The sequence below is a fragment of the Rutilus rutilus genome, assembly GCF_951802725.1.
Source record: "Rutilus rutilus genome assembly, chromosome: 4".
Classification (NCBI taxonomy): Eukaryota; Metazoa; Chordata; class Actinopteri; order Cypriniformes; family Leuciscidae; genus Rutilus; species Rutilus rutilus.
In genome coordinates this window covers 9,189,401-9,217,009 of record NC_140212.1, presented here as the reverse complement: position 1 = coordinate 9,217,009, position 27,609 = coordinate 9,189,401, and the positions used below count along the sequence as shown (strand labels likewise).

The 27,609-nt window shown below is 38.3% G+C and overlaps 2 protein-coding genes and 1 long non-coding RNA gene across 3 annotated transcripts in view; all 3 read left to right on the top strand.

Moving 5' to 3' along the window:
• LOC311289138 (scavenger receptor cysteine-rich type 1 protein M130-like) overlaps positions 1–27,609 on the top strand; it is a gene marked incomplete at its 3' end in the record, with an annotated part of 37,122 nt that overhangs the window by 1,183 nt on the left and 8,330 nt on the right. The window contains exons 3-8 of the mRNA XM_084406894.1: positions 13,262–13,579; positions 17,140–17,454; positions 17,524–17,838; positions 25,938–26,300; positions 26,338–26,649; positions 27,050–27,352. Of these exons, the coding sequence (XP_084263020.1) occupies positions 13,262–13,579; positions 17,140–17,454; positions 17,524–17,838; positions 25,938–26,300; positions 26,338–26,649; positions 27,050–27,352 (1,926 nt within the window). The remainder of the gene's footprint in view (positions 1–13,261; positions 13,580–17,139; positions 17,455–17,523; positions 17,839–25,937; positions 26,301–26,337; positions 26,650–27,049; positions 27,353–27,609) is intronic.
• Positions 30–6,560, top strand: LOC311289042 (scavenger receptor cysteine-rich type 1 protein M130-like; the record flags this gene model as incomplete). Its single annotated transcript, XM_084406794.1, has 13 exons — positions 30–240; positions 339–461; positions 499–816; positions 2,556–2,852; positions 2,977–3,054; positions 3,222–3,536; positions 3,632–3,841; positions 3,940–4,032; positions 4,816–4,878; positions 5,879–5,938; positions 6,110–6,166; positions 6,291–6,356; positions 6,457–6,560. 13 exons carry the CDS (start codon positions 30–32, stop codon positions 6,558–6,560), a joined length of 1,995 nt encoding a protein of 664 aa, XP_084262920.1.
• Positions 6,618–7,227, top strand: LOC311288807. The gene is made up of 3 exons (XR_014627006.1): positions 6,618–6,673; positions 6,828–6,885; positions 7,023–7,227. It is a non-coding gene; the product is annotated as an uncharacterized lncRNA (long non-coding RNA).

The following is a 27,609-nucleotide window of genomic DNA, read 5'->3' as shown; positions in this document are numbered from 1 at the left end:
GGGGCACAGTGTGTGATGCATGCTGGGATATGAGAGCTGCCAGTGTCCTCTGTAGACAGCTGAACTGTGGGATTGCTGTGTCTGTTGTGGGATCAGACTGGTTTGGAGAGGGAAGTGGTGAAATCTGGGCTGATGTGTTTGATTGTGACGGGAATGAAACAAAACTCTCAGAATGTTCCGTCTCTTCATGGAGTCGAGCTGAATGTTCTCATAGACGAGATGTTGGAGTCGTCTGCTCTGGTGAGCAAATTCACACCGTGATAAAGTCATTGGTTTCAGGTTAAAATGTTGTATACATTTTAGATAAATACTGAATTACAAATAAATACTCTCTCCAGAGAGTGAAGCTCATCTGAGGAACTGCAGCTCTCCACAAACTCTCAACTGCAGCTCCACACAACAGCTGTCAATCAAACACTTTGGTGAGAAAATCAACATCTGGGCAGATTCTTCAGTTGTTAGTGATCAATAATGTGTTTTTCTCTCTCTGAATATCAGGTCGCGGGTCCATCAGGCTGGTGGGTTCTGGGGGAGACTGTGCAGGGAGGCTGGAGGTTTTTCACAGCGGCTCATGGGGGACAGTGTGTGATGACTCCTGGGATATTAAAGATGCCCATGTGGTGTGCAGACAGCTGCAGTGTGGAGTGGCCCTCAGTAACCAGCAGGTACCAGCCTGGTTTGGTCCTGGTTCTGGACCCATATGGCTGGATGAGGTGGAGTGTGAGGGGAATGAGACGTCCCTGTGGAACTGCTCTTCTCCAGGCTGGGGGAAACATGACTGTCAACACAAGGAGGATGTAGGAGTCGTGTGCTCAGGTAAACAGCAAACAATAAGTTAAATAATAACTTGACAGTATTTTAAACATGCCAGTAACCTAAGTATGTGATCAGGTGTATTTATACACATTAAATATACATCAATTAAAAAAAAATACATGAACCTATTCTGTTAATACAAGTGCATTTTTCAAATGTAGACAGAATACTAAAATACTCTGACAGAGTTTTCTAAAATACTTGAGCTGCAGCAAGACACTGAATCTACAGCACTAAATTATGTTTTATTAACAAAGTTCGGGGGGAGCACGTTCAAATGATCTATCCAATCAGCATGAAACGGGGCCTATAAACACGTAGCCGACTCACCTATGTTCCTCGACAGTGTTTTCTGCATCCCTCCACCACCCCGTCTCCACATACTCGTCTGGTTAATCCTAACCAGAGATACGGGGGGAGTACTGTGGGTTCGGGACACATTCTGAGCTCAGAGCTCTCCCTCGGACAGCACGCCACATACGCATACGCTTTTACTCTATCTAATCATTTGTAAGTGTGAACTCGTAAAACACAGAGTGCCACAAATGTAGTCTGATTTCCGAACAAATAACTCTAATGGTTTGGTTCTTTTTACTGAATGAAAGCCATAAATCTTACAACTACTGACTGAATCAGAAGACAAAGTGTAAATAAAGAAACACATTACTGGTTAGTATTACAGTTTTGCTTTAAATTGCTTACACACTATAAGTGGTATTTGAGCCCACTTAGCGTAAGCATTCACCTAATCTTCAGACCAAGTCTGCAAAACTGCAGTCACATTATCTGCTTTACACTCAGTTTGCATTTGTAAAACAAACTTTTTGTAAAATGCTTAACACAGTTCTCATTATTCAAAACTAGTTTTTCTTGTGTTATTTTAGAAAACACTGCCATTTAAATCCCACAATCATTTTCCAATTACCGACACGATCAGGTGTGAAAACATAAATTGATCACTTAGGATTTAAAACGCAATGTTTTTTTTTTACCCTTTTGCATTTCTTTTTATAGTGTAAATACACCTAATTTGACCACTTAGAAATTTTTGAGAAACAAATACTCTTTTGACCCTTGGATTTCTGTTTATTTTGTAATACATACTGAATAAGTCAATTCACATTTATTTCTGTAGCGCTTTATATAATACAGATTGTTTCACAGAAGCTTCACAATTGTAACAAATTTAAATTCTGCTGTAAAGCAGCTCTAACAAGCCAATAGTGTCATTATTCAGCTCAAGTCAGATCAGTTCAATAACTGTAAAGTTTATCGATTCTGCATTCATACTGTATATACAGTATTTGTGCACATATATGTAAGTGTGATAAACTCCTGTACACTCCACTGCACTGAACAAGCAAAAGATGCAATAGTTTTTGTGTTTTACATTTTTCACATTGACTGCTTGCAGTTTTACAGACTTGGTCTGAAGATTAGGAGTGAATGGTTACGCTAAGTGGGCCTCAAGTACAAAGTGTGTAAAACAATAAAAAAAATTATTGAGTTTAAAAAAATTTCGTTCCAGAAATGTTGTGCAAATTTTTTTAAAATATATTTATACACAAATGCATGAAATATGTTTCCACATTTTTGGTTTTAGCGTCCTCCATTTTATATATGTAAAGTTGAGATCAATTATTTCACTGTATGCCTCCTTCTAAAAAGACAGTGAGAAGAAATTAAAGAGTTAATTGTTTTAAATGCATTGATTCTCAATCTCATCCTTTTCCATCTAGAGTTTAAAGAGATCAGGTTAACTGAGGGCTGTGAAGGGAATGTGGAGGTTTTCTACAATGGATTCTGGGGTAATGTGTGCTGGAACCAGATGAACAGAGACACAGCGAGTCTGATCTGTCAAGAGCTGAACTGTGGAAGATCTGGCAGTGAACCCAGTTCTTCAGAGGGACTGAAGTCTCATAATTGGCTTGATTATTTTAAATGTCGACGTCATGATTCCACTCTATGGCAGTGTCCATCTTCACCCTGGGGACAGAATGACTGTGATAATGAAGTGGCCAAGATCACCTGCTCAGGTAAGATGATAATGAACTGATTTAAGATAGTTGGAAAACATCATGTTGGTTTCAGTATGATTATTATTAATATTTATAATTTTTCTATTCAGTATTGAGTTCAATTTTAACGTTTTCATTTTAGAGGAGCAGACTGGTGAATCTCCTCAGAGTCGTCTGACATGTTCTACCTCAGAATTTCCTCACCAGAGACAGTGTTCAAGTAAGATAATTATAAGGATGTATTTTCTTTATTCACAGTATCTTGAATTATTCATATCTGAGCACTTGTACACTGAATCCACATTCATAATTTGTCACAACTTTAAATAGTCATAAAATGCATTGTAAATGTATTGCTGGTCAGTGATGTTGCTTTGTGTGATTTAGATCATGTTCCTCTCAGACTGAGTGGAGGTTTGGGCCGGTGCTCTGGGAGGCTGGAGGTGTATCATAACGCTGTGTGGGGTTCAGTCTGTGCTGATCTGTGGGACATCAGCGATGCTCAGGTGGTCTGCAGGCAGCTGGGTTGTGGAGCAGCACTGAGGGCTGATGGGAATTCATCCTTTGGTGCTGGTGAAGGTGTTGTGTGGCTGAACAGAGTCGAGTGCAGAGGGAATGAGATTCACCTGTGGGACTGTCCTCTCTCCCTGAAGAACCACACTGACTGCTCCCACAAAGAGCACGCTGGACTCACCTGTGCAAGTCAGAGCAAAACACTGAGCAATAGTAGTCATTTTAATGCTAATAAAATGTGTGTATTTGTTGGATTTTTAATCTGTTTGTGTCTGTTTTGACAGATTTGCCAGATTTGTCAGTGTCCACTACTCCTGCCACAACAACATCAGCTTCTCCTCCAGTTTCTCAGACAGTGCGCTCAACATCAGTCACTCCTCCACAAACTCCTCCAGTGTCTCTCTCTGTGCTTGTGGTTGTACTGGGAGTTTTGCTCTTACTGCTCTTAGTGCCACTGCTTATACTGATTCAGCAGAACAGAGTGATGAGGAGAGGTAGGAGAGATCCAGAGACTGTCATATTGTGTGTTATTCAGTGTGTGATCAGTCATGTGTTGTGAACTGACAGCAGATTTGTCTGTCTACACTCTCAGCTCTCTCTGACTGGTACACAGGACTACACAGGGCTCCAAGTGAGGTAGTTTATGAGGAAATTTATCACAGACACAATCAATTCACTCATTCAGGTGAGGCATCATCAGAGATTGTTCAAAACTTTAACTGCTGCATTCTGATCAACAGGGTCCCAAAGTGTTCACTTCTCCTCTTGCATTGTAACATTGCACCCATGAACAGTCGTGTACAAACCACACCAGGGACTAATTAAATGTATTAATTACCTGGTGTTTATTTCAATCAAACCTCAAGTACTGTGGTGATGCACAATGACTGGTGGGTAAATTTCCCTCTCCACTTCCTGTGAAGTGAAGATGATGAACCCTTATTCCCTATAGTATTTGCAGTGTCATTCAAACTAAACATTTATCTCACTTCAGTAATACCCCATGAAGTCCACTTCGCAGGGCATATTCGATTAATTGGAATGCAACTAATTTATGTGTTTAGATCATTGTGAAAACCATCCTGAGAAAAGAAATGCCATCAAACAAAAACCTCAGTCATCTGTGTTAAAGTTCTGTTAGTAATGTGAGCTACTTCCTTCAGTCTTAATTATGCATCTTCATTATTAATTAGCAAGAGACATCAGTGATACAGATCTGATCCACTGTAGAATTAAATATTTTTCTCTCATTCACATCTAATTAATTTTAATTATGTATTAATCCACAAAAAACAACAGAACTGCAGGTGTATGATAAAATAAATAAGATGATAAAAGATGACCCCCCCCCCCCCATCACCAACCCCCCCAAGACAAGAAAGTATATTCTTGCTCTCACTATCACAGAGCTTTATGACCCAAAGGATTTGAGGATTCAGTCTGTTTCTGTTCTGTTCTCCTTTAACAGGAGGGAGTCTCATCTCTGAAGAACTGAATTCTGGGTATGAAGATGTTGATTTGCTTCTCTCAGGTTAGAGGTGATTCACAAATTGTAAAAAAAAAAAAAATGTATAGTGAAATTCACAAATTCCAGGAAATGTATGACCTGTAAATGTGCACCCCAATATACAATGCTTAGCCCTACTGTATATAATTGAGTCTGATGTTTTGAATAGCATAACATAATATGACATTGGCTTTGTAAACTGGTCATTTCATTACCAGATGATTCAAATCATAAAGACCTCTCTACCTGCATTTTATTTCATTTTCATTTTAAATATCTTTATTTTTCTATATTCATACTTTGTTTTGATGTTGAAGAGAGGGGGAATGCAAACACATCCGGATACTATGAGGAAATCATCATTCATGTTCCAAAACCAGATCGTGAGACAGGTGCTGGTTCACTTCTGTACTGTAGTTGTAGTTCTCTCTGTTATTCTACAGTCTACATATTAATATATACATTCAAGTTTGTTTTGAGCTTGATGGCATTGATTTCATGTTCAATTTGTAGATGACACACCAGAGGGCTATGATGATGTCATTACCAGTGGACAGACCTATGGTCCTGGAAAAGGTGTTTTTCCCTAATACCTAAACTTAACAACTACCTTACTAACTATTAATAAGCAGTAATTAGGAGTTTGAGTCAAAAGTCATAGTTAATGGTGAGAATTTTATATATATATGTATATAAATGTTTTGCCTCAACTCCTTATAGCCTTAAAAATTCTTACACTATATAAAGTGTGTGTGTTTCTTCCTGTATGTGTTTTTAGAGGGTAATAAGGAGCGGTTCATATGTTTGTACGCACGCACGTGTGTGTATTTGTTTCTTTCTGGAAGGCAGTTAGGAATGTGTTCATGTGAGGATACATGTGTGTTTGCTAATAGGCCTAACAGAAAAAAAACAGAAAAAAACATGGGATTTCTGCCTCTAATGTTTTTTTGATCCAATGGAAATGAGGATTCAGTCTGTTTGTGATGATGAACATGTTTCTGACTGTTTTTCTCTCCTTTAACAGGAAGTCTCATCTCTGAAGAACTGCATTCTGGGTATGAAGATGCTGATGAGCTTCTCTCAGGTTAGACAGCAGAAGCGCATATTCATTCCACTCAAAATACTTTTCATTGAATTAAACCTAAATAAATAAACGTAATTAAGAAATTCTATTAAATATTTGACCAAAAACTGTTTAAATACTATTTAAATTCTGCTGTTTGTCTATATATTAACATTCTGTTCTCCATTTTAGCAAAAGATTTCAAGACTGTATATTATGATGATGTCACCAACAACAGTGTCCTGAAAGGTCAGTGACCTTTTTAATTGATCACATGATTTTTTACCAGATGATTAATAACTTAATGGTCTCATGACCTGCAACAAGAACATATTTTGGCTTTTGTATCCAAACATATTCTGTGTTGATGCAGAAGAGATGAAGGAAATCACACCGGGATACTATGATGATGTCATCACTGTTGGACTGAAACCAGATCGTGAGTCAGGTGTCGTTCTGTTATTCGATATAGTTTTAAATAACAATATTAAAGTATTTTGAAGAAAAGTGTTTTAAATTTAACATTGTTAACTTTGTAGAAAACACACCTGAGAGCTATGATGATGTCATCACCAATGGACAGAACTCTATTAAAAAATGTGTTTTTACTATTTTAACAATATTTTACATAATATTCATCTAATCAAGCTTGTTACTGAAAGTCTTAAAGTTATATATTTTGGCTTCTATTTACATGTGTAGTGGATGCACCAGAGAATTATGATGATGTCATCATTATTAGACAGAGCGCTCAAGGTGAGTTGCACTATATATCACCCTTGCCTTTACATATAAGTTTGCATGAGTATTACACGATTTCTGTGTAATCAAATTAACGGAAGATTATCCATTAAATGAGAAAGTGTTTTATGAACTAGTGTGACATTTGTATGTCATTAATGTTGATCAGAGGGAGTTCCGGAGGAGTATGATGATGTGATGAGTGTCATTGAAGATAAACCTGTTAGGTAAGTTATTGTAACATTTCTGTTCTCAGTATATTCTAATATTATTGTTATTATATTTTCCATGTTTATAGACTGACATTTAACTTTTTCATTTAAGAATAATGTTAAATAATTTAAGATTTTGTTTTTAATAACAGATTATGATGATGTGGGGGAGGAGTCAATCAAAGGGGGAGGGGCCGTATGACTGAATGGCCACACCCACTGCCTCGGTTCAAGACATCTGAACATTCAAGAGTCAAGAGTGATATTTCTGTGTGAAATCTCAGCTTTGATGTTACTTGAAAATGTTCTGTAATGAAACTTTGCTTTCTGCTTTTATGACATTTTAGTTTTAGTGGATTTTGGCCTATTGTTTTATAGCAGTAAAAATAAAACAAATATATATAAATATATGTATTACAGTTTTTCTGAATTGCTAAAACACTAACACATTCTCTGAACCAAATTCTCAATAGTCTAAACCAATTTGTGGAATAAATCACTCTTTCTGTAAAACATTAAACAAGTTCAGGTTAAAACACAGTTTGCAAATCTCATGCACTCTTTTTTCAAAACTCTAAACACATTCTCACTCACTAAAACACATTTCACACTGTGATGCACTTACGTTTCAAAATGCTAAACACAGGTAGGCGAAAGTTAAACACAACTGCAACACAGTTGTCATCGTTTACACACAACGACTCAAAATTGTTCACACTTATTTCTAATGATATGACCAAACCAACTGTACATACAAGTCAGTTCAGAGTCACAAATTTACTCAAAATGTTGCACTGAATGTTGATACCAACAATGGATGGAAACAATATAAGAGGGAGAGGAGGATGAGGACGAGGAAGAGGAGGTGAACAAGCAGGAAGAGGATGAGGATGAGGACGAGGAAGAGCAAGGTGTGGAGAATGTTGTCAAGGCTGGATCTGCTTTAGGGTTTTTCCCTTTTCCTGCAGAGATGACATTGTCTGAGATGTGGAGAAACTCCTCCGGCCAGACCAACATGAAGACATGATGCTGAAGCAGAATAAAATCTCTCTCACTGACCTTGATTTAGCAGTTGCACAACTCTTCTGAGTGTACTTTACTGTAACATGCTTTTCATTTAGAGTTTCTTACTGTAACCTTTTTGGCTTTTGCAGTTGGGTCACTGTATTTTCACAGTATGCAAGTGGTGAATATACAGACATTAGATAGGCCTACAGTAAGGCCTCCTGACTCCTTTTTTACGTAATTGCAAAATTTATTTACTTTTTTACAATATACTTTTTTTCTGTAACTGCATGCTTTGAATTCTGTGTTCTCCATTTTTTTATGTAGTGTGTAATGAATGATCTGTAGTGTTTATAGTTTTGACTCGTGTGTGTATGATCTGAGAGCATTGTTTGATTTTGAGAACAGATAAAATGGTTTTGAGGCAATTGTTTGATTTTGCCAGAAGAGTCAGAGGTTCTGTGAATGTGGTTTAAAAATTTGGTTTTGTGTTTAAGGTTTTGAGAAAGTGAGTGATGGTTTCAAGAAATTCAGCAAAAATTTTGCAATTCAGAAAAACTGTAAAAAATGCTTATGTATTAAAGCTGTCATGTGGATGAATTATGCAATACAGCAACTTAATGGTTCTGTCAAAATCTAAATAAACAATTAATCTTAATAATTACTGTATTTAAATTTTCACTGTTTATTTTAAATCCATTGGCTTTTAAAGTTTCAAGCATCATTACATTTATCCTGAACAGAACACTCCTAGTGCACAAATGTCTCATAAGACAAAAACACCCTGATGTTTGAATGTGGCCCATGCAGTGAAGGATGCAGATTTCTGAGCTGATGATGAAGAAGCATCTGTTATGTCTTATACATAAACAGTAGCCTATACATATATACTGGTTAAATCACTGGTTCTGAACAATCCGATACGGTTCCCTGGTGCCCAAGACAATAGGCCTACATGGTAATCCTCTACAGGTAAAGATATATATTTTTTTTGTTCTTTTGTTCCAATAATGACAAAAGATATAGTATTGCAGGTTGTGTATAATCTAATACAAATTATGGTAATTTAAAATCAGGTCATTAAAAAAATGTTTAACAATAATAAAGTCCCTCGGCAGAATATTTAACTGATGGATAAATAAGTAGCCTAAAAAAAAAAAAAAAAAAAAAAAAAACGAGTTAAAAGTAGTCTACTGCAGTACCAGTAATGACAATAGCTAATAGCTAACTAGAGCCTATACATAGTCTGAATGATTGTGATTTATGTAACATGGTATGTATATCTAAAATACACAATATTTTCATGGTATTGTTTAGTAAGTGCTTTGCTCTTTTGGCCAGATTTTCTCACCTGCTATGTTAAAGCTGCACACTCAGATATTGAACTCAACAGACCTTCGTCGCTGCCAAACGATAGGATGTGATAGGCCTATACGGGTCACTCACACAACATGATTCCTGAAATATTCAGATTAAAAGGTTTTATTTATAGCCAAAAAAAAAAAATAATAATAAAAAATGTAAGAAAATGTTGTGCATTTTAATGTTTAATTCATTAATCTGGTGCACTTTGAGAGTTCAAAATTAAAAGCTCCAACCCATATTCAGTGTGCAAATTAAACAAAGAAAAATTCAAACCTCTTTTAGTTGTGTCTGTCTACATTACACTACTACATAATAATAGTTATAATCTTGTAAAAACAATCTTGTAAAACAAATGCACTGAAAAATAAAGGACGACGGTCTAACCCTAACCCTAACGGTAATGTTTGCACTTAGGTTTTATTACGCATTTAGGAGAGTATTGTAAGAAACTGCTTACATTAACCTTACTTTCGAAAAATAAATAAATACAATCATGATATTTCATGAAAAATTATGTTAGAATTATAGGCCTAAAATACCTCGTTATCAGCTTGTTTTCATCAATGGTATAATTAATACAGTTACAATTAATTTGGTTTGTCATGATTAATTTGTTCATAATCAGTAAAAAAAAAAAATCTAACAAGAATAAACACATATGAACAATTAAATGAATATTGTATTATTCATTATTTTTATATCTTGAAACTACCCAAGCAGCGTTTCGCGCTCAGATGTGATGAATACATGTTTGCCCTGTGATAGGCTATTATTTCCATAAATACTATTTTCTCAATTCTGCCCATATATTTTTACTTACATCAATTCCTCGATCAATATTATCATCAAATATTTTACATTTACATTTTTAACTGTAGGTACCACAAACAATTTAATATAAGTAAGTTTGTGGCCCTAGGCTACAATACTGTATATGTGCTGCTTACAAACACCAGACAGATAATGATTTATGGAACAGATCTTTACTCATCTCATTTGCACAAAATAAATGCAGTAATAGAAAGCATAGAAACGCACAGGTGAAATATACTGAAAATTATATGCATTTAAAAATTTGGTCGGGTTGAAGTCATGCCTCCGGATCTTCTGTATCCACTCATGCCCGTATCGCAGCGTCAACGGGGAATGCATGAAAGCTGACTTCTCTGTTGTAACGTGACGAAATGGTAAAAAACGGTGAAGTGCTGAGGCTGTCAGCCTCTGAAAGGCAAGTCACCTCTCTTGAATCCTATTTTTTATATAGTAAATATACTAATATTCTATAGTTTTATATCTGTAATTATTAATATTATCTGAAAATGCATGTGCATTTTATGTGATTTCATTAAATATGTTTGATTTTCAACATCCATCCAAAACATGCATGCATTTTATTTTGTAATATTTTGTTGCAGATGACATATCAGAAACCTATGATGATGTCATCAATATACGACAGTTGTCCAATAATAAAGCAGATGTGCGTTTAAAATAAAAATGTTTTGAATGTAGCCTGATAAAGTGTTTTTCTTTTCAAATTAGTGTTATATAAAATAACTTTAACAATTATCATTATTACATTATAATTGATATGTTATATATAATAGTGTAGGCTACTTTAAATATTTAGAATATTTAGTTATGAAAATTAAACGGGACCTATTCAGTGAGAGATAAAGCAGGACACAATAACTTACCAAACAGGTCCCGTTTAATTTTCATAACTAAATATTCTAATGAATTTAAAACATTAAAGAGCTCAATGTGTTACTTTATAAACATAAATTGATTAATACATTAATATTTATTGTTTTTTAACAGAAGACTATGATTATTTGGGGATTTTAATTGATGCATATTATTAAGTTTTAGTTGATATCCATCAATATTTTATGTTACACTTAGTTTTGAAATGTACCAGATCAATTACATTTAGCTGATTTTCTACATTTAAACTGAAAGAGAATATGCTTTGCTTTCATGTTGTTTCTTATTAACTTCATCTGTGTGCTTTTTCTTTACATTTGCCAAATTCTTTGTAATTCATTTGCTATATTATTTGTAATTCAAAGTGATATTATTGGACAATCTTTCAGAGGCATGTGAGAAATTATGTAATTTGCTCAATTGGCAAAAAATGATGATTCAACAGGACTGTGACTGAACCTCTTACCAGTTCAGAACATCACTATTACACAGAACAACCCAGTATTTAACAGTTCACTGCACCTTCAACTTATTTAAGATCATAGATGAACATGTGGAAAATGGATTATGATTCAGGCATGTGATCAGCTAAGGAAAAAAAGGAAACCTCCCATTTTCTCACTCATTCAGTATGACTGCAACAATAATAATGATTATTATTCACAATTTATTTTATTATTGTTTAAACTATAAATTCAAACAAATCAATACATATATTACTATTGCAATAATGCTTCTCTAATGTAAAATAAAAACAAGCATTTAATAAAAATAATTCACATTAATAATATTATTAATATTATTAATATCAATTATATTGTAAATAATAATAAAATGTTAATTGTAATATTTTAAGTCATCCTGCAGACCCCTATGGAAGTTTGCTGAGGCCCCCTATAGTGGGCCCTGACCCCCTGGTTAAGAACCGCTGATCTTGCGGGTAAAACACTTCAAAAGGAAGTCAACTAATTTTTTTTATTTAGCTTTATATTATAATGATTATTATATGTTATATGTTAATGATTATTATAATAAACTAAAGAAAATACAAATATCACTCAAATACATGTGCAGTAAAATAAGCTCTATGATTAATAATAAAAAGATTAGTAGCTGTAAAAAGAGTAATGATCAATTTCTGTCCAAATGTCTGTCGATTTGTCCACCAGGTCAAGACTCCTGTCTGCTCCTCTTCACAATAACTAGTTCTGTGTCTCCATCTGGTGGATGAATCAAGTATTACAGTATCAAACACACTAAACACACATAACAGCTACAAATGCATAATGCCAAATGAATAACTTTGGAACAGAAACCAATGTTTATTTACAAATATTATCTGAATAGCCTCTGTTTGTTGTACACAAACCAGTCCAGTTCGTTTGATATATTATTAACACACAGTTTATTGTGCTCTTGATTAGAACTTAGTAAACTACACTCAATATTATGCACAAAAATAAACTTAATAAAACATAGATTTACAGCAAAACTATTTTTGTGTGTGAAATGAAGCTTCAGTTAGCGAGCAGTCAGTCATCAGTCAGTCTTGTATGTTGTGTGTGCAGATACAGGCTTTGATGCTGAATATAACCTGCAGTGTTTCTCTATCAATCTCCTGTAAGTTTAGTGTGACTTTCTCTCCACGCTGACATATGACTGACACGAGTCTGTCCTCAGTGAAGTGTCTCTTCACACTGGAGGAGGAGTCCCGCTCATCAGCGCTCACACTTTATTGATATATATGGAGAAAATAAAAATGCTGCTGTGTGATTTGTCAGTGATTGTGTTTGATGATTTCCTCTGTTGTGTCTAATAAGGTAACAGTGAGTGTCATTGGCAGCTGTGAGAGTCTCTCTCTCTTTAGGGGACTGACAGGAGCCAGTTTCTTCAGTGTGTTTGAGGGAGCAGAGGAGAAACAGAGTCAAACAAACAGTGTGACGAGCAGAAGAAGATGGAGGGATTTCTGACACTCGTTTTACTCTCCTCTATAGTCACTATTACCACATCTGGTAAGTGCAAAATAGATTTTAAAGATGTAAAATTTAACATTTTTAAATAAGTAGTTTGTTTATAATGGCATTATACCACTACAAACTGAATAGAAGCCTTTGTTATATCTAGAAACTAAGATCTTGACACTATATCATTCATTATCAATTACATTTTATAAATTATTTGAGCTTTTACAGGAATCCAATTTGTTATACAATTTATTATACACAAATTGAAATATTTATATGTATATTTCTACATTACATCTTATGTTTCTTGACTTTGCATGATTCGATCCCTTTCTCTCTTTCATGTACAGATTTTGAGACTGTTAGATTGGTTGGTGGTAACAGTCGCTGTGCTGGTAGAGTGGAGGTTCATCATGATGGTCAGTGGGGAACAGTGTGTGGTGATCTTGGCTGGGATAAGACTGATGCTGCAGTGGTGTGTAGAGAGCTGGGATGTGGAGAGGCTGTAGAGGCTGTGCGTGATACTCGCTTTGGAGAAGGATCAGGACCAATCTGGATGAGTTTTGTGGGCTGTAGTGGATCAGAGTCAACACTGAAGAACTGTAGATCAAGAGGATGGGGTGTTCATAGCTGTAGTCATCGATATGATGCTGGAGTCAGATGCTCAGGTGAGCGGCTCCATACATCACTCTGTTAATACATCACTGATCAGACTTTCATTAAAAAACATCTTTTAAGCATTTTAATGTAATTTAATGTAATTTATTGTCAGAGCAAATCATAAGCAACTAATTGATGAACCGCATATTTTATTGTCTTAACAACTACATTTTATCTATTTATAAAATCTATTATTAATGAAAGGACTATTGTTTTATGTCCATATCATAATCATAGTGACATACCCTTACGAAAAAGAAGTTTATTCAAGTGTTCTATTAGCCTAGTATATTTCTTATACCTAGTATACTTCTTATTTCTAGTATACTAAAAATAAGAAAGTATACTTTATGTACTTCTCAGAAATATACTTAAAACTTAGTACTTGACTTATACTGAGAGAAAAGTCCAAATATATTTGGCCTGTACTTGTACTCAATCTTTTGATCGAGATATAGCCTACTTAAATGTATAATTAAGTATTCAAAGTATACTTGACTTGTGTTAACTCTTTTGATCGAGTAGCCTATTAAATATACTTTTTATAAATACTTGTTTGAAAATATTGATATAAAACAGATATATTTCTAATTCTGCGTATCTGAATTTTTGTGTAGGCTAGTCCACTGGTAGTGTATAGCAGTGGCGTAGCCACGAGGGGGCCTGGGTGGGCCTAGGCCCCCTCATTTAGGCCCCATCATTCCCTCAGATTTCTGATTGCTTAAAATAAAATAATAAAATATGCATAACCTACGCTGTCATCTTCGCGTGAGAGTTCATGGTAGCAATGGCAGCGTTGTGCAAAGTACAATATTAGGCACGAACAGATGAGCGAGGAGAAAATAAGCCATACATCTGAGTTTGCTTCAGCTTACTAAAAGACGACAGCGAGTGAAGCGGCTAGGAGACAGAAACGCACATATTTCATCACAGGAATAGCGGTGAGACTTCGACTCAGATCGGCACAATGCGCAATGACTTGTTTGCAATTTATGAACCGCCTTCACAACCAGTGATGACCACATTTCCTGTATAGCCTATATCTGTTGTGTATGAAGAGTTTGGTTTCAAAACACGATAAATCCATTATGATTAATTTGAGTAGGCTAATAATGTGTTTTCTTTACCAATAGAGTGGAAAGATGAAAACCACTATTTTTTGTTTCAAACTTTCACATAGCATATTTAGGTTATAATAACATAAAACTTTTAAATCCAGATTTTGATTTTCAAATATGTATTTAAAAAAAGGATTAGTTTCCCCCCAAAATGCAATTAATTCATGACAGTTTTTTTTCTTCCAAAATGCTATTAATCCATTGAATCAATATAAAAGTTATTTTTCATATTTTAACTGTTGAAAATACACAACAAAAGTAAGTTGGTTCCACATATGACAGCCTCTGAACTTGGTTAATGCTAATCTTATATAACTTACAGGCACTTGACTAAAAATAGCCGACATTAAATCACCATCGCTAAGAAATACCTCCTGAACTTTTTTTACGGCGATCATCTGTAAAATGGCTTGGTCCTGCTCGGTTTTCGTTGACTTTGAGTAAAACAATTGAAAGTTTTTCAAAAGATCCCCTGGGGTCAACGTGTTAGCGTGACTGAAGTTTGATGCTGTCGTGTGAGAACAAGCAACAGGCGAGATTTTTCCTCCTCCCGCGTGCCTCGACTTCTTAATGTCCTCAAGTAGCCTAAAATGATTAGATTTCGATGGCTTACGTGTCTTCCCCACCGCAGAAACCACCACAGAGTCACCAATGCCGTCAAAATTATTATAAAAAAAAATAATGTGTGGATCACAAAGTAGAAGGAAAACTAGGATGCCGGGTTTATTCAAAGCGCCGCTGTTCCGGTTTACAAAGCATGGAATGGTGCGCTCACTGCGCTGTGATTAGTTGAGCTTGGGCGTATCGCATTCTGCAGAGAAAGGGAAAAGGAAAGGGAGAAAACATGACAGAATAACACGGCGGATATCGCATTTTACGCAAAATGGCCTCGCATTGGACTTTTCAACACTGACCAGATACAATACAGATTTTTGCGGGAACTAAATATATAGGCTATATAACGTTTGTCGTGTTTTGGAACCAAACTCTTAATAGCCTATATTTGCTGAGTAAGATGACATCATTGACACTTTTTTAATCGCCCTCGTAGACTCATGTAAACGATAATAATCGCCGAGCTATGTCGTAGGCTGCTAGCCTATAGGCTATATATATATATATATATATATATATATATATATATATATATATATATTAGTTGCCCCTTCATTTTAAGATGCTCTAATTCTACATTTCCCCACCATTGACTGATTTTTCCAGCTATCCATGTTTTCACTGTTATACGGTAGGGGGCGCTATGACACATCTTCTAGTACAGAATCTCCGGATCAAAACACAGGAGAAGAAGAAGCTGAAACAAGTGATAGAAGATTGCTCACTCAAATGTAAACGTGATCATCAAACATTAAACAGCGTGTAAATCAAAACTGCTTAATGTTTCCAAATGAAATGAAGCGTAACCCATGAAGAGAAAACGACTGTGAAGCTGTGGGGGTGTTGGACTCGATCATAGACTATAAAGGACTCGATCTACCCGTCCCCATCTGTGTTTTGATCATCGTTTTGAATCAGATCAAGACATCTTGACAAAAATTTGATTTTCTCAACTTTTTTGTTTAAAATGTTGCCTTTCTTTATCAAACTTACCGACATTCAAGTGTTGATAAAAAAGGATATATGAAGCTAATAAAATGTTTTTAAAATTAAAGTCCAGTTAAAGGTATTTTTCAGGTATAAAAAAATATATATCTACATTTGAACATTGTAGTATACTGCAAGTGCAAAATAATACATAAATAGTAAACTATAAGTATAATGTCATGTTCACTTAAAGAAAACTAAACTAAAACTTAAACTAAACTAGTCATTTACTGAGAGTACACTTCAGTGTGTAGGCCTACTTTCATAAACTAAAAAAAAGACTTCTTGTATTAAATTAGTAAACTACTAGTATACTTATAAGTTCACTTGTAGAGCATTACAAATGAGCAACCTAGTTGTGTACTTAAAAGTTTACTACTCTTACACTTATAGTACACTTAAACGTATACTTTTATATAGTAAAAGTGGGCCAATTTAGTCCCAAGCAGTATTGAAATAGTACTCTTACAAGTTTACTACAAGTACACATTGATATTAGTATACTTACTACATATAGTATACTTAAAATATACTTAAGTATACTTCATAAAATTAACTTGAAATATACTTCTTTTTCATAAGGGTACTCTGTTGTGTAAATATAATCAGAAACCAAAAACTACGGAAGGTCAAGACTTGTGGACGGGTCTTACCTGTGTTCTGGGAGAGTGGAGAAGTTCTTGTAGGCGGCTGGAGTTCAGTGTCTAACCTGCGATATTTATTTTGCTACTAATTGGCATTATATACATGTTATTTATTTAAAACTGAATGTTGTTATTATTAAACAAACTCTTAAACCTACCACTCTAAATAAATCTATTTTGTATGATTTTATTTAATATAAACAGATCATAAACATCCCAGACTTTCCGAGGGGCTTCACCTGTGTTCTGGGAGATTAGAGGTGATTCATGGGGACACCTGGTACACAGTGTGTGACGCTGGCTTTGACCAGCAGGATGCAGAGGTTGTGTGTAGAGAGCTGGACTGTGGGGCTCCTGTACAGGTGCTGGGAGAAGATGCTTTTGGAAAAGGAGACGCTCAGATGTGGACACAAGAGATTCAGTGCAGAGGAGATGAGTCTTATATTTCTTTTTGTCCAACATCACCATCACACCAACACAACTGCACCAGTGAGAATAATGTGGGCCTGATCTGTTCGGGTAAAGTCTCTCTTCATTCTCCTCTGTCAGCTGCATTATACACTATTTTAACTTCTGTTCTTTATTCAGGTTACACAGAGGCCAAACTGATGAATGGTTCAGGCTCTTGTTCTGGAAGAGTGGAGCTTCGGTTCCTCAATGAATGGGGCACAGTGTGTGATGCATGCTGGGATATGAGAGCTGCCAGTGTCCTCTGTAGACAGCTGAATTGTGGGATTGCTGTGTCTGTTGTGGGATCAGACTGGTTTGGAGAGGGAAGTGGTGAAATCTGGGCTGATGTGTTTGATTGTGACGGGAATGAAACAAAACTCTCAGAATGTTCCGTCTCTTCATGGAGTCGAGCTGAATGTTCTCATGGACGAGATGTTGGAGTTGTCTGCTCTGGTGAGTCCATATAACTGACTTAATTGATTTCGTGCCCCTGAAAGACTTAAAGGGCACCTATTATGCCCCTTTTTACAAAATGTAATATTGGTCTTGGGTGTCCCCAGAATGTATTTGTTAAGTTTTAGCACAAAATACCCGACAGGTAATTTATTATAACCATTTGAAAATGTCATTTTTGGGGCCTGTTTTAAAAAGAGCTGTTTTGGTGTGTACCACCTTAAATGTAAATGAGCTGCATATCCCCGCCCTGCTGGAACCAGATGATGAAGAGACTCCGGCAGAAGAAACGCGAAATGAGAATGGACCAAGACGTCTCGGAATGGTTATTTGATATATTTATGTAGCCTACTTACAAAGTTTTAATCGCGTCCCCTTTGCAATTATGGATGTGCAACACACACACACACACATTTTGATAACGTTCGCGCAATTTTTTGAAACTACATACACACAAATATTTGCTAGGTACAAACGAATTTTTTTTTTTTTTTAAGTACAAACGAAATTATATTTATGCGAGGGGTGCTTATGTGGCAAATGTGAGAAGATGGCTACAGAACCAGAAAACATATGCTGCAGGGAGATTACGTTTATATACTGTCTATCTATGGATATAGAGCATGTATTAATTTATTTACATTTGTAATTGCTGCAAAAAATTATACGTGACATAAAACTGTCTGACGTTGTTTGTTGAGATCCTATGATGACGGCAATAAATAGCTTTAGACGCATTTGTTATTGTAGCGCCCCCTACCCTTAACCTCTAATAGGGCGGAGCACCCAGGTTCTAACAATGTCTCTCGACTTTATATTAATGTCTCTCCTATTACCCTAGTTGCTTCATTCTTAGTACAATTGTACGCATGCACCAACTGACTGATGCTTTGGCTCCACCTGTTCTTCTGGGCAGGATCCAGAGTACCCAGCATGGACAGAAGAGTTCGATTGAAACGCTCCGGCTGCGGGTCTCCTTGAGGGTGGTAAGGTGATGTCCGAGACTTGCGAATTCCCAAGATTCCGAGGAGGTCTTTGATGAGCCTACTTTCAAAATCACGCCCCTGGTCGGAGTGAATGCGTGCAGGCAAACCATAATGTATGAAAAACTTTTCAACAAGGATCTTGGCCACTGTTAATGCTTTCTGGTCTCTTGCAGGATATGCCTGAGCATAGCGGGTGAAATGATCTGTGATGACCAGCACGTTGGAGATTCCCTTCGAGTCAGGTTCAATAGACAGGAAATCGATGCAGACAAGATCTAGTGGGCCACTGCTCGTTATGCTGTTCATGTAAGCCGATCTTTGAGGTAAAGTCTTCCTAGTGATACATCGTCCACATTCCTTTACATACTGCTCCACGTCTTTGTTCATGCGTGGCCAGTAGAAACGATCTTTGCAAAGTTCTGTGGTTCTCTCAATTCCAAGGTGACCTGACTCGTCATGAAGAGACTGTAGCACCTGGGCTCGGTATCTTTCTGGTAAAACTAGCTGCTCTCTCTCTCTCCCGCTGGTACTTGTTGTAATTCGGTACAAGAGGTTGTGGCGAATGTTCAGCTTCAAGCCCTGTTGCCGTAAGAGAGTCTCAATAGGGTTAGAACTTTTTGTAGTGGTAAGTATAAGCCCTTTCTCCACTTCCTGCTTCACCTGTCCGATGATGGGGTCTTGCTCTTGTGCTAGTCTCAAGTCAGCGTTGGACAACTGCTCTTTGTGTCCCATTTCCAACTGAACTGGACAAACATACACAGATGGAATGACTTCTGGAGTAGCACCCAACTGATCTACCAGCCTATTGTATGATTCATCGGAGGTGTGAGTATCAGCCAGCTGACAGATGGCCCTTACTCCTGATCTTGGTAAGTCCACCCATTCTTGCGACAATTCAGTGTGTGAGGGATAGCGCGACAGTACGTCCGCATCAATGTTGTGACGCCCTGGTTTGTACTGAAGGCTAAAGTCATATGTGGCTAAGGCTGCCAGCCACCGATGTCCAGTTGCACTAAGCTTAGCGGTGGTCAGAACGTAGGTGAGGGGGTTGTTATCCGTCCTAACGGTGAACTTTGCTCCGTACAGGTAATCGTGGAATTTATCCACAACGGCCCACTTGAGTGCCAGGAATTCCAACTGATGAATGGGATAGTTGCGTTCAGCAGCACTCAGTTTGCGGCTGGCATAGGCGACAGGTCTCAGTCCCTCTGGGTGTTCCTGATTTAACACGGCACCTAAACCACTCAAGCTTGCGTCGACATGTAGGACATAGGGCTTAGCTGAATCTGCATAGGCCAGTACTGGGGCATGTGTAAGGCAATAGATGATGTTATGAAAGGCCTCTGTGCAGCTTGAGTCCCAGCGCTCACCAAACAGCTCTGACTCATGGTAGTACTTGCCTTTCTGTACCGCTTTGTATTGACCTGTAACAGGGGGATAACCTTTGGTTAAGTCAGTCAGTGGTCTAACAACGCCAGAGTAGTTCTTAATAAAACGGCGGTAGAAACCACAAAATCCTAGAAAGGACCTCAGGGACTTCAAATCGTACGGCATCTTCCAGTGTGACACTGCTTTCACCTTCTCAGGATCAGCAGCTATCCCATCAGTAGATACAATATGTCCCACATATTTGACTTGTGGCTGACAAAACTGGCACTTGTCTATAGATACTTTGAGCCCATATTCTTCCAGCCGATCCAACACTTTCAGCAGCCTTTCCTCATGCTCTTCTAATGTACGGCCAAAGACAATGAGGTCATCCAGATACACAATGACTTGGAGAAGATGCATATCTCCAACAGCTCTCTCCATGAGCCGCTGAAATGTGGCGGGAGCCCCCGTGATCCCCTGTGGCATACGCTCGAACTGGTAAAACCCCAGAGGACAGATGAATGCTGTTTTTTCCTTGTCCTCCTCAGCCATCTCGATCTGATAATAGCCACTACGCAAGTCTAAAACGGAGAACCATTTACTTCCAGACAGACAGTCCAAAGCATCATCTATTCTGGGAGTGGTGTATTGATCGGGAATTGTTCTGGAATTCAAAGTGCGATAGTCTATGCACATACGAATGGTTCCATTTTTCTTCCGCGCAATCACAATCGGTGAGGCATAAGGGCTTCTGGATTCTGTTATGATGCCTGCAGCCAACAGGTCTTTAATGTGCCGCCTCACGTCGTCAATGTCTGCAGGTGCAACACGTCTGGATCGTTCCCTAAATGGTCGGCTGTCACTCAGTCTGATATTATGTTTCACTCCTTTTGCTCGGCCCACATCCCACTCCTCAAGGGAAAACACGTTTCCGTGCTCAGCTAACTTCTCTCTAAGCCTTTTCTCCCAAGCAGCAGGAATAGAAGAGTCACCAAACTTGAACACGCTGGGATCTATCCTCTTCGGATCTATCGGAGCGTCTGGTGTAACTGTTACCGTGTCAGTGGCAAACACTTTAGCGATCACTGTGTCAGTTGGGATGCGGATGTCTTTAGAGGTCTCATTGCAGACCAGCACTCTGAAGTGGTTCACATCAATGGCAGAAGAAGACATAACCGTTGGAGGGATAAACAGTCCAGCTGGAAGTTGACTGTCCATTGGTGTTTCCACAAGAAAAATGTCTTTTCTCAGTGGCTTCTCACACTCCACTTTACACACTGCATAGCTTTCACCTCGTGAAGGGATAGTAAGGACTCCTGGTCCTTTCCACTTTACTTGTCCATCAGCTGACTCTGGGACTTCCTCTTTTCCCTTGACCTGCTGGAAAACTGGTTTGAGGAGCGACGACTGAATTCTCAGTGAGTGTGCTTGGTTTGATACACCAGAGTCCTGACTGAGCATGGTCAGACGTTGAAAGAAGCTTGCGTTGGTGCCGATTATTACAGGAACTTGATGGGGACCTTGAGGTTCAGGGCAGACCAGAGCGAGAATGGAAACGGACTCTTTAACCCCAGTGAGGGAAACAGGAAGCAAAACATCCACTATGATGTATCCCTTGTATGGATAGCTAGAAGAGCTCAGTCCCCAAATGGACAATCCAGTGAGCGGATGGATGGGTATCTGCGGTAAGTATTTGGAATACCACTGTTCGAATACAATGGTGACCTGGGACCCACTGTCCAGTAAAGCTTGACAAGAACATCCATTCAGCTCCACAGGAACGGTTGAGGCGGGACCCACTAACCCTCTAGGAAGTCGACTTACCCCACAGACCACAGTTTGACTCTTTTTAGAGAAACAGTCTAGGCTGTTAGAAGTGGCACTGTTTCCAGTCACAGGGTTCTTTTCAGACTTAGCTTTTCGCAGAGCACGTAACAACTTCTGTATTACTTGAGAGTTGTTTTCCGGTGATTGACACTTGGTAGCGATGTGTCCATCCTCTCCACACCGATAACAGAAGAAATCATCTCTGTGCTTAACTGGCCTTTCTCTATATGACACTGGAACAGACCTGGTGCTGGACTGAGCTTGGGGTGACTGAGTAGTGGAACTAAAACTCATTACTGCCAGCTGTTGTTGCAGTTGTTGAACTTGCTTCTTTAACACTTGTACTTCAGACTCTCCAGGGGAATCAGCGCTTTTCTTTTCCTGATTATCTTTTGGATCCACCCTCATGGCAGAAACAGAAACGGTGTTTGGATCTTCCAAGAATTTGGATCTTAGTTCCTGAATTTCTGCTTGGAGTTGTCTGATCACAGAGGAGTCTAGTTTACCATCCTGTCTCAACTGTATGGGCTTCACGGATGCCTTGATTTTATGGCGAGCGCTTTCGTTCTCCTCAGCTTCTTTGATTTCATTTAGCAGGGCTAAAAACGTTGGCGGCTGTTCTCTTCTCTCCCTCAGTCTTAATTGCAGAAGCATCAGATCCGACTCTACCGCACCTCTAATCAGCTGTTCAACTCTTGTTCTGTCCATCATCTTGAGACTCAACCCTCCTCTTTGCACCACTTTAGTTAAGGATTTCTCCATCCTACGCAGAAAGTCAGACAAAGCTTCCCCGGGGAATTGACGTAAGAGACGAAAGGCAAAGTATAGATCCTCCCCTGACTCAAAGGTTCCAAATGTGTTTTCTAACGCTTCCAAATATTGAGAAGCACTTGCCTCCGGACATGAAAATCGAACAGCTTTGATGATGTCAAGGGCTGGCCCTTTCACACTCTCCATTATTCTTCGCCGTTTTTCCTTTTCAGAACACTCACATTCCTCAGTCATTAATCGGGCCTGTTCTATCCAGTTTTCTAGACTTTCCTCTCCAATCGGTATTGGAACAGTGCCAGAAAAGATGCGTAGCCGTCGATAAGCATTAGTTTCACCGGATGGTTTCGTTGTCTTCTCCAGAAGTTCACCCACCGCGCGTATGATGGACTCAGGAGAACTGGAACTGTGTGGAGAGAACAAGGCCTGTATGTCAGTCATAGATTTTCCTTCATCTGTTAAGAACTTTGACAATTTCTTGGAAAACTCAGAGGCTGAAACATCAACCGGTGCCACTACAATTTTCCATGACTCTTCTCCATCTGGCCGCAGTAGTTCAGCGGGAATGCGGGCAGGGTCGATGACCTCACGACACTCACATAGCACCAAGAGGGTACCAGGACTTGGCCCCAATTTTGAGTCTCTTACTCGCACTCTTCCAAAAACTTTCACCGTCTGAACAGCATCTTCAATATTTGCTACTTCGGTAGTGGCAGGTACACCAATCAACAGTATGGCATGGGCCTCCTCAATCTGTGCCTCCTTACACCACTTGGAGAGTTCAGCGTGCAGGAGTGGGTTACTTCCAAAGGCCATGCTGAAACTTCAGGCAGATAGTTATCAGTTAATTTATTTAAGCTTAAAATATAATTCAGCTCTTGTTTTCAGTGTCTCTTTTTTCTTCATCAGGGTAACAGGAAGATTGATCCCGGACGAGCCCCCAAATTATGTAGCGCCCCCTACCCTTAACCTCTAATAGGGCGGAGCACCCAGGTTCTAACAATGTCTCTCGACTTTATATTAATGTCTCTCCTATTACCCTAGTTGGCTACTGTAACCCAGATTAAATATACTATTTATACTCTTTTAATAGTATCCTTACACCGAATGGATGTTAAAACTCAATAGGAAAAAACCTCAATCCACCCAAAAGGTAAGTTTAAAGAGATTAACAATAAGATTTATTAAAACAACAGGGGGAAAAAAAATAATAAAATAAATGAATAATGTATTTATAAAGAATGGAATGGATTATCAAAAGTCAGAAATGTATATTACTTTTGATAAATAACTCTTAATACCCGTTAAGTGCTTTCCAGTATAGAAAACGACATATAATACCCCAAAATGAATGCAGTACACCGTAAATATATTAAATCACCAATAAAAATATCAGTAGACACTGTATGAATGAGATGAGGAAAATCAGTATCCCCACACCACACTTAGTTGGTATATAAAACCACAACCAACCGAATAAAACACAAAAATAACAGAATAACAGTCAATATAAAAACGTGGGCCCACACACACACACACAGTCAAAACAACCCACCCCGTTGCAGGCCTGAAACGTTGCTAGGGAGCGTTGTGGCCTTGAAAACAGCAAATGGCCGCTTCACTCGAATGAGCCAAAATAAATCAACAGATCACCTGAACTCAGATGAACGCAGATGAACACCGATGAATTCCGCGATGTTCCTCCTTAGAAGCGGCTGATCGTCCGGTAGTCTCCCCCAGCAGTCGGCAGAAGGGCGGCGCGGTTCTCTCCACTATGTCAGCGGGGATAAGAGTGCGGCCTGGTCCGGATCCCGGAGCTCTAATTCAGCACAAAATCAGCCTCGTCCATCTTCGAAATGAACTAAACTCAGATGACTATTTGCGGTCAAACTCCAGTTAGCCGTCTGGTTTCTCAGTCTCAGTCTCAATACTGAACGAAGCTTCGTGCTGCTCTGTGAAGCAGACTCGGAATAATAACCTTACTTTAAAGTTTAAACTCAAGTATAAAAACACAAGCAAAACAAACAAAAGTCTTCACAACACTGGATATAAGTTTAACACACTAATTCAGTCGTTAAATTCACTCTTTTCTTATCTTCATCTCACCACTCACGGAACTCTTTCTCTCGCGATCGCCAAATCTCCCTCTTCCTCCCCTTCTCCAATCAGAAGTTCACTCCTCTTCCCAGAAGCGGGACTAAGCGTAAAATTAACCAATCACCAATAAATGAACAAACATGCTGGGCAAAGACACGTTTTAGCATGTACATCCCAATCAAACTTTATAGTTTAGCGTAACTCTTAAAGGGGCAGTACATAGATATATCAACTGAACACACAGACACTATTATGATACTATCTGAATCATAAATCTTATAAATACGATTTAATCAGTAACTAGCTGTTAATGTACTTAATCATAACCCTCCCTGGGTTACATTATGTTGAACTGGCTGACATCGATTGAAATGACTATTTGCTCAAAAATCATAAAACACACAATTTACTTCTTCTGGAGGTGACGTTGGATCGCGAACAGTAGGCAACGATCCACACTTGAGGATTAACTTTGACCCTCGTTCACTAAACAGTCTTTCTCGCAAACATAAACGTATTTAGGAAGTTTAAGTGGCGCCTTTTCTTAATAAATAAAATCCATCCGCTGCGTTTGCAGTTGCTCTGATGTCAGTGAGTGAAGACTACTATATCCATTCTTACATCCCACAACAGAACACGTACATTTCTTAGGAGACATTACCGGCTGTCGTTGAAACAATGGCGATGGTGTACAGATCCCACAGTGTCAATCAAACCACGTCGGTGGGGCTTGTGCAATTCTACGTCACATTGCACCGAATCTTAGAACAGCTCATTCTGAGACAGTGCTTATGATTTATTGAGATTGTAAAAAAAAAAAACACTGGGTGGATTTTTATCATTCTAGGGTGGTTTTGCTCACACACTGCCAACACACATTTATGTTCAAACACCATGTAAAAATGAATTTTGCATAATAGGTGCCCTTTAATAGTAGGCCTATAAATGCAATATTTCAGTTTTCTTTATGTTCATTTATTTTTTTATAAAATGTATTAATGTAAAGAATATTACCAAACTTGCAAATAAAACATGAGATCTCCTCTCTAGATTCCTCTCTGGCTGTTCATGACGGTCTGGTGCGGTTGTCTGGAGAGAGACAGTGTGAGGGGGAGCTGGAAGTTTCCATCCATCAGGTCTGGAGGAGAGTTCTGCTGGACTCCTGGAGTCTCACTGAATCCTCTGTGGTCTGCAGACAGCTGGGCTGTGGCTCTGTGCTGAACTTCTCCGGCTCCTCTTCATCCAGTCCTGAACACAGTCATGAGTGTGTGACGGGCTTCCAGTGCTCTGGGAGTGAAGCTCATCTGGGGAAATGCAGCTCTCCACAAGCTCTCAACTGCAGCTCCACACAACAGCTGTCAATCACCTGCCTTGGTGAGAACAACAACATCTGGGCAGATTCTTCAGTTGTTAGTGATCAATAATGTGTTTTTCTCTCTCTGAATATCAGGTCGCGGGTCCATCAGGCTGGTGGGTTCTGGGGGAGACTGTGCAGGGAGGCTGGAGGTTTTTCACAGCGGCTCATGGGGGACAGTGTGTGATGACTCCTGGGATATTAAAGATGCCCATGTGGTGTGCAGACAGCTGCAGTGTGGAGTGGCCCTCAGTAACCAGCAGGTACCAGTTGGTCCTGGTTCTGGACCCATATGGCTGGATGAGGTGGAGTGTGAGGGGAATGAGACGTCCCTGTGGAACTGCTCTTCTCCAGGCTGGGGGAAACATGACTGTCAACACAAGGAGGATGTAGGAGTCGTGTGCTCAGGTGAACAGTAAAGTAATGTGATTGATTTTTAAATATATAATTTCAAATATTTAAAGGGATAATGTACAGGTGGTAATTTTTGCAAAATAAACACCAGGATAATCAGGAGCGGATGGATCATATTTAACAACAAAGACCATCTTACTGTATCGATGGTCTGATGCCGCTATTTTTTTTTGTATTTTTTTATTGACCAAACAAAATCAAGTAGTACATAAGTTTCATAGCATATTTTAAAAATATAATTAAGTACCTTTTTCAGATGCTAACAGTGCTAGCAGTGTGCATTAGCCTTAAATGACCAGTTATTTTGTTATTTTGGACCAGTTATTTTGGTGATATTTTAGGTTTAGCACAACTTAAACTTGAATATTTTTAATGCACATCCTTTTCCATCTAGAGTTTAAAGAGATCAGGTTAACTGAGGGCTGTGAAGGGAATGTGGAGGTTTTCTACAATGGATCCTGGGGTAATGTGTGTTGGAACCAGATGGACAGAGACACAGTGAGTCTGATCTGTCAAGAGCTGAACTGTGGAAGATCTGGTGTTGTGTCTTATTCTACATCAAGACTGGAATCAGCTCGTAACTGGCTGGATAAAGTGAAATGTCGACCACATGTTTCAAATCTGTGGCAGTGTCCATCTTCACCCTGGGGACAGAATGACTGTAATAATGATGAAGTGGCCAAAATCACCTGCTCAGGTAAGATTATGTTTAAATAATGTAAGATGGTCTCAATAGTTATGTTTCTTTTAAAAACACAGTGTTTGTATATAATGTGGTGAATAAACTGTTTCTGAAACACTAAACTTAATTTGATGGACAGAGTCTAAAAGGATTTATGAAGCTTAATTATGTTTTCACATTAATATGTTTCACTGAGAGAAGTTATGATTTTTGTGTCCTAATGTTCAGTTCTCTTAATATTTAATCTCAGAGGAGGAAAGTCGTGAGTCTCC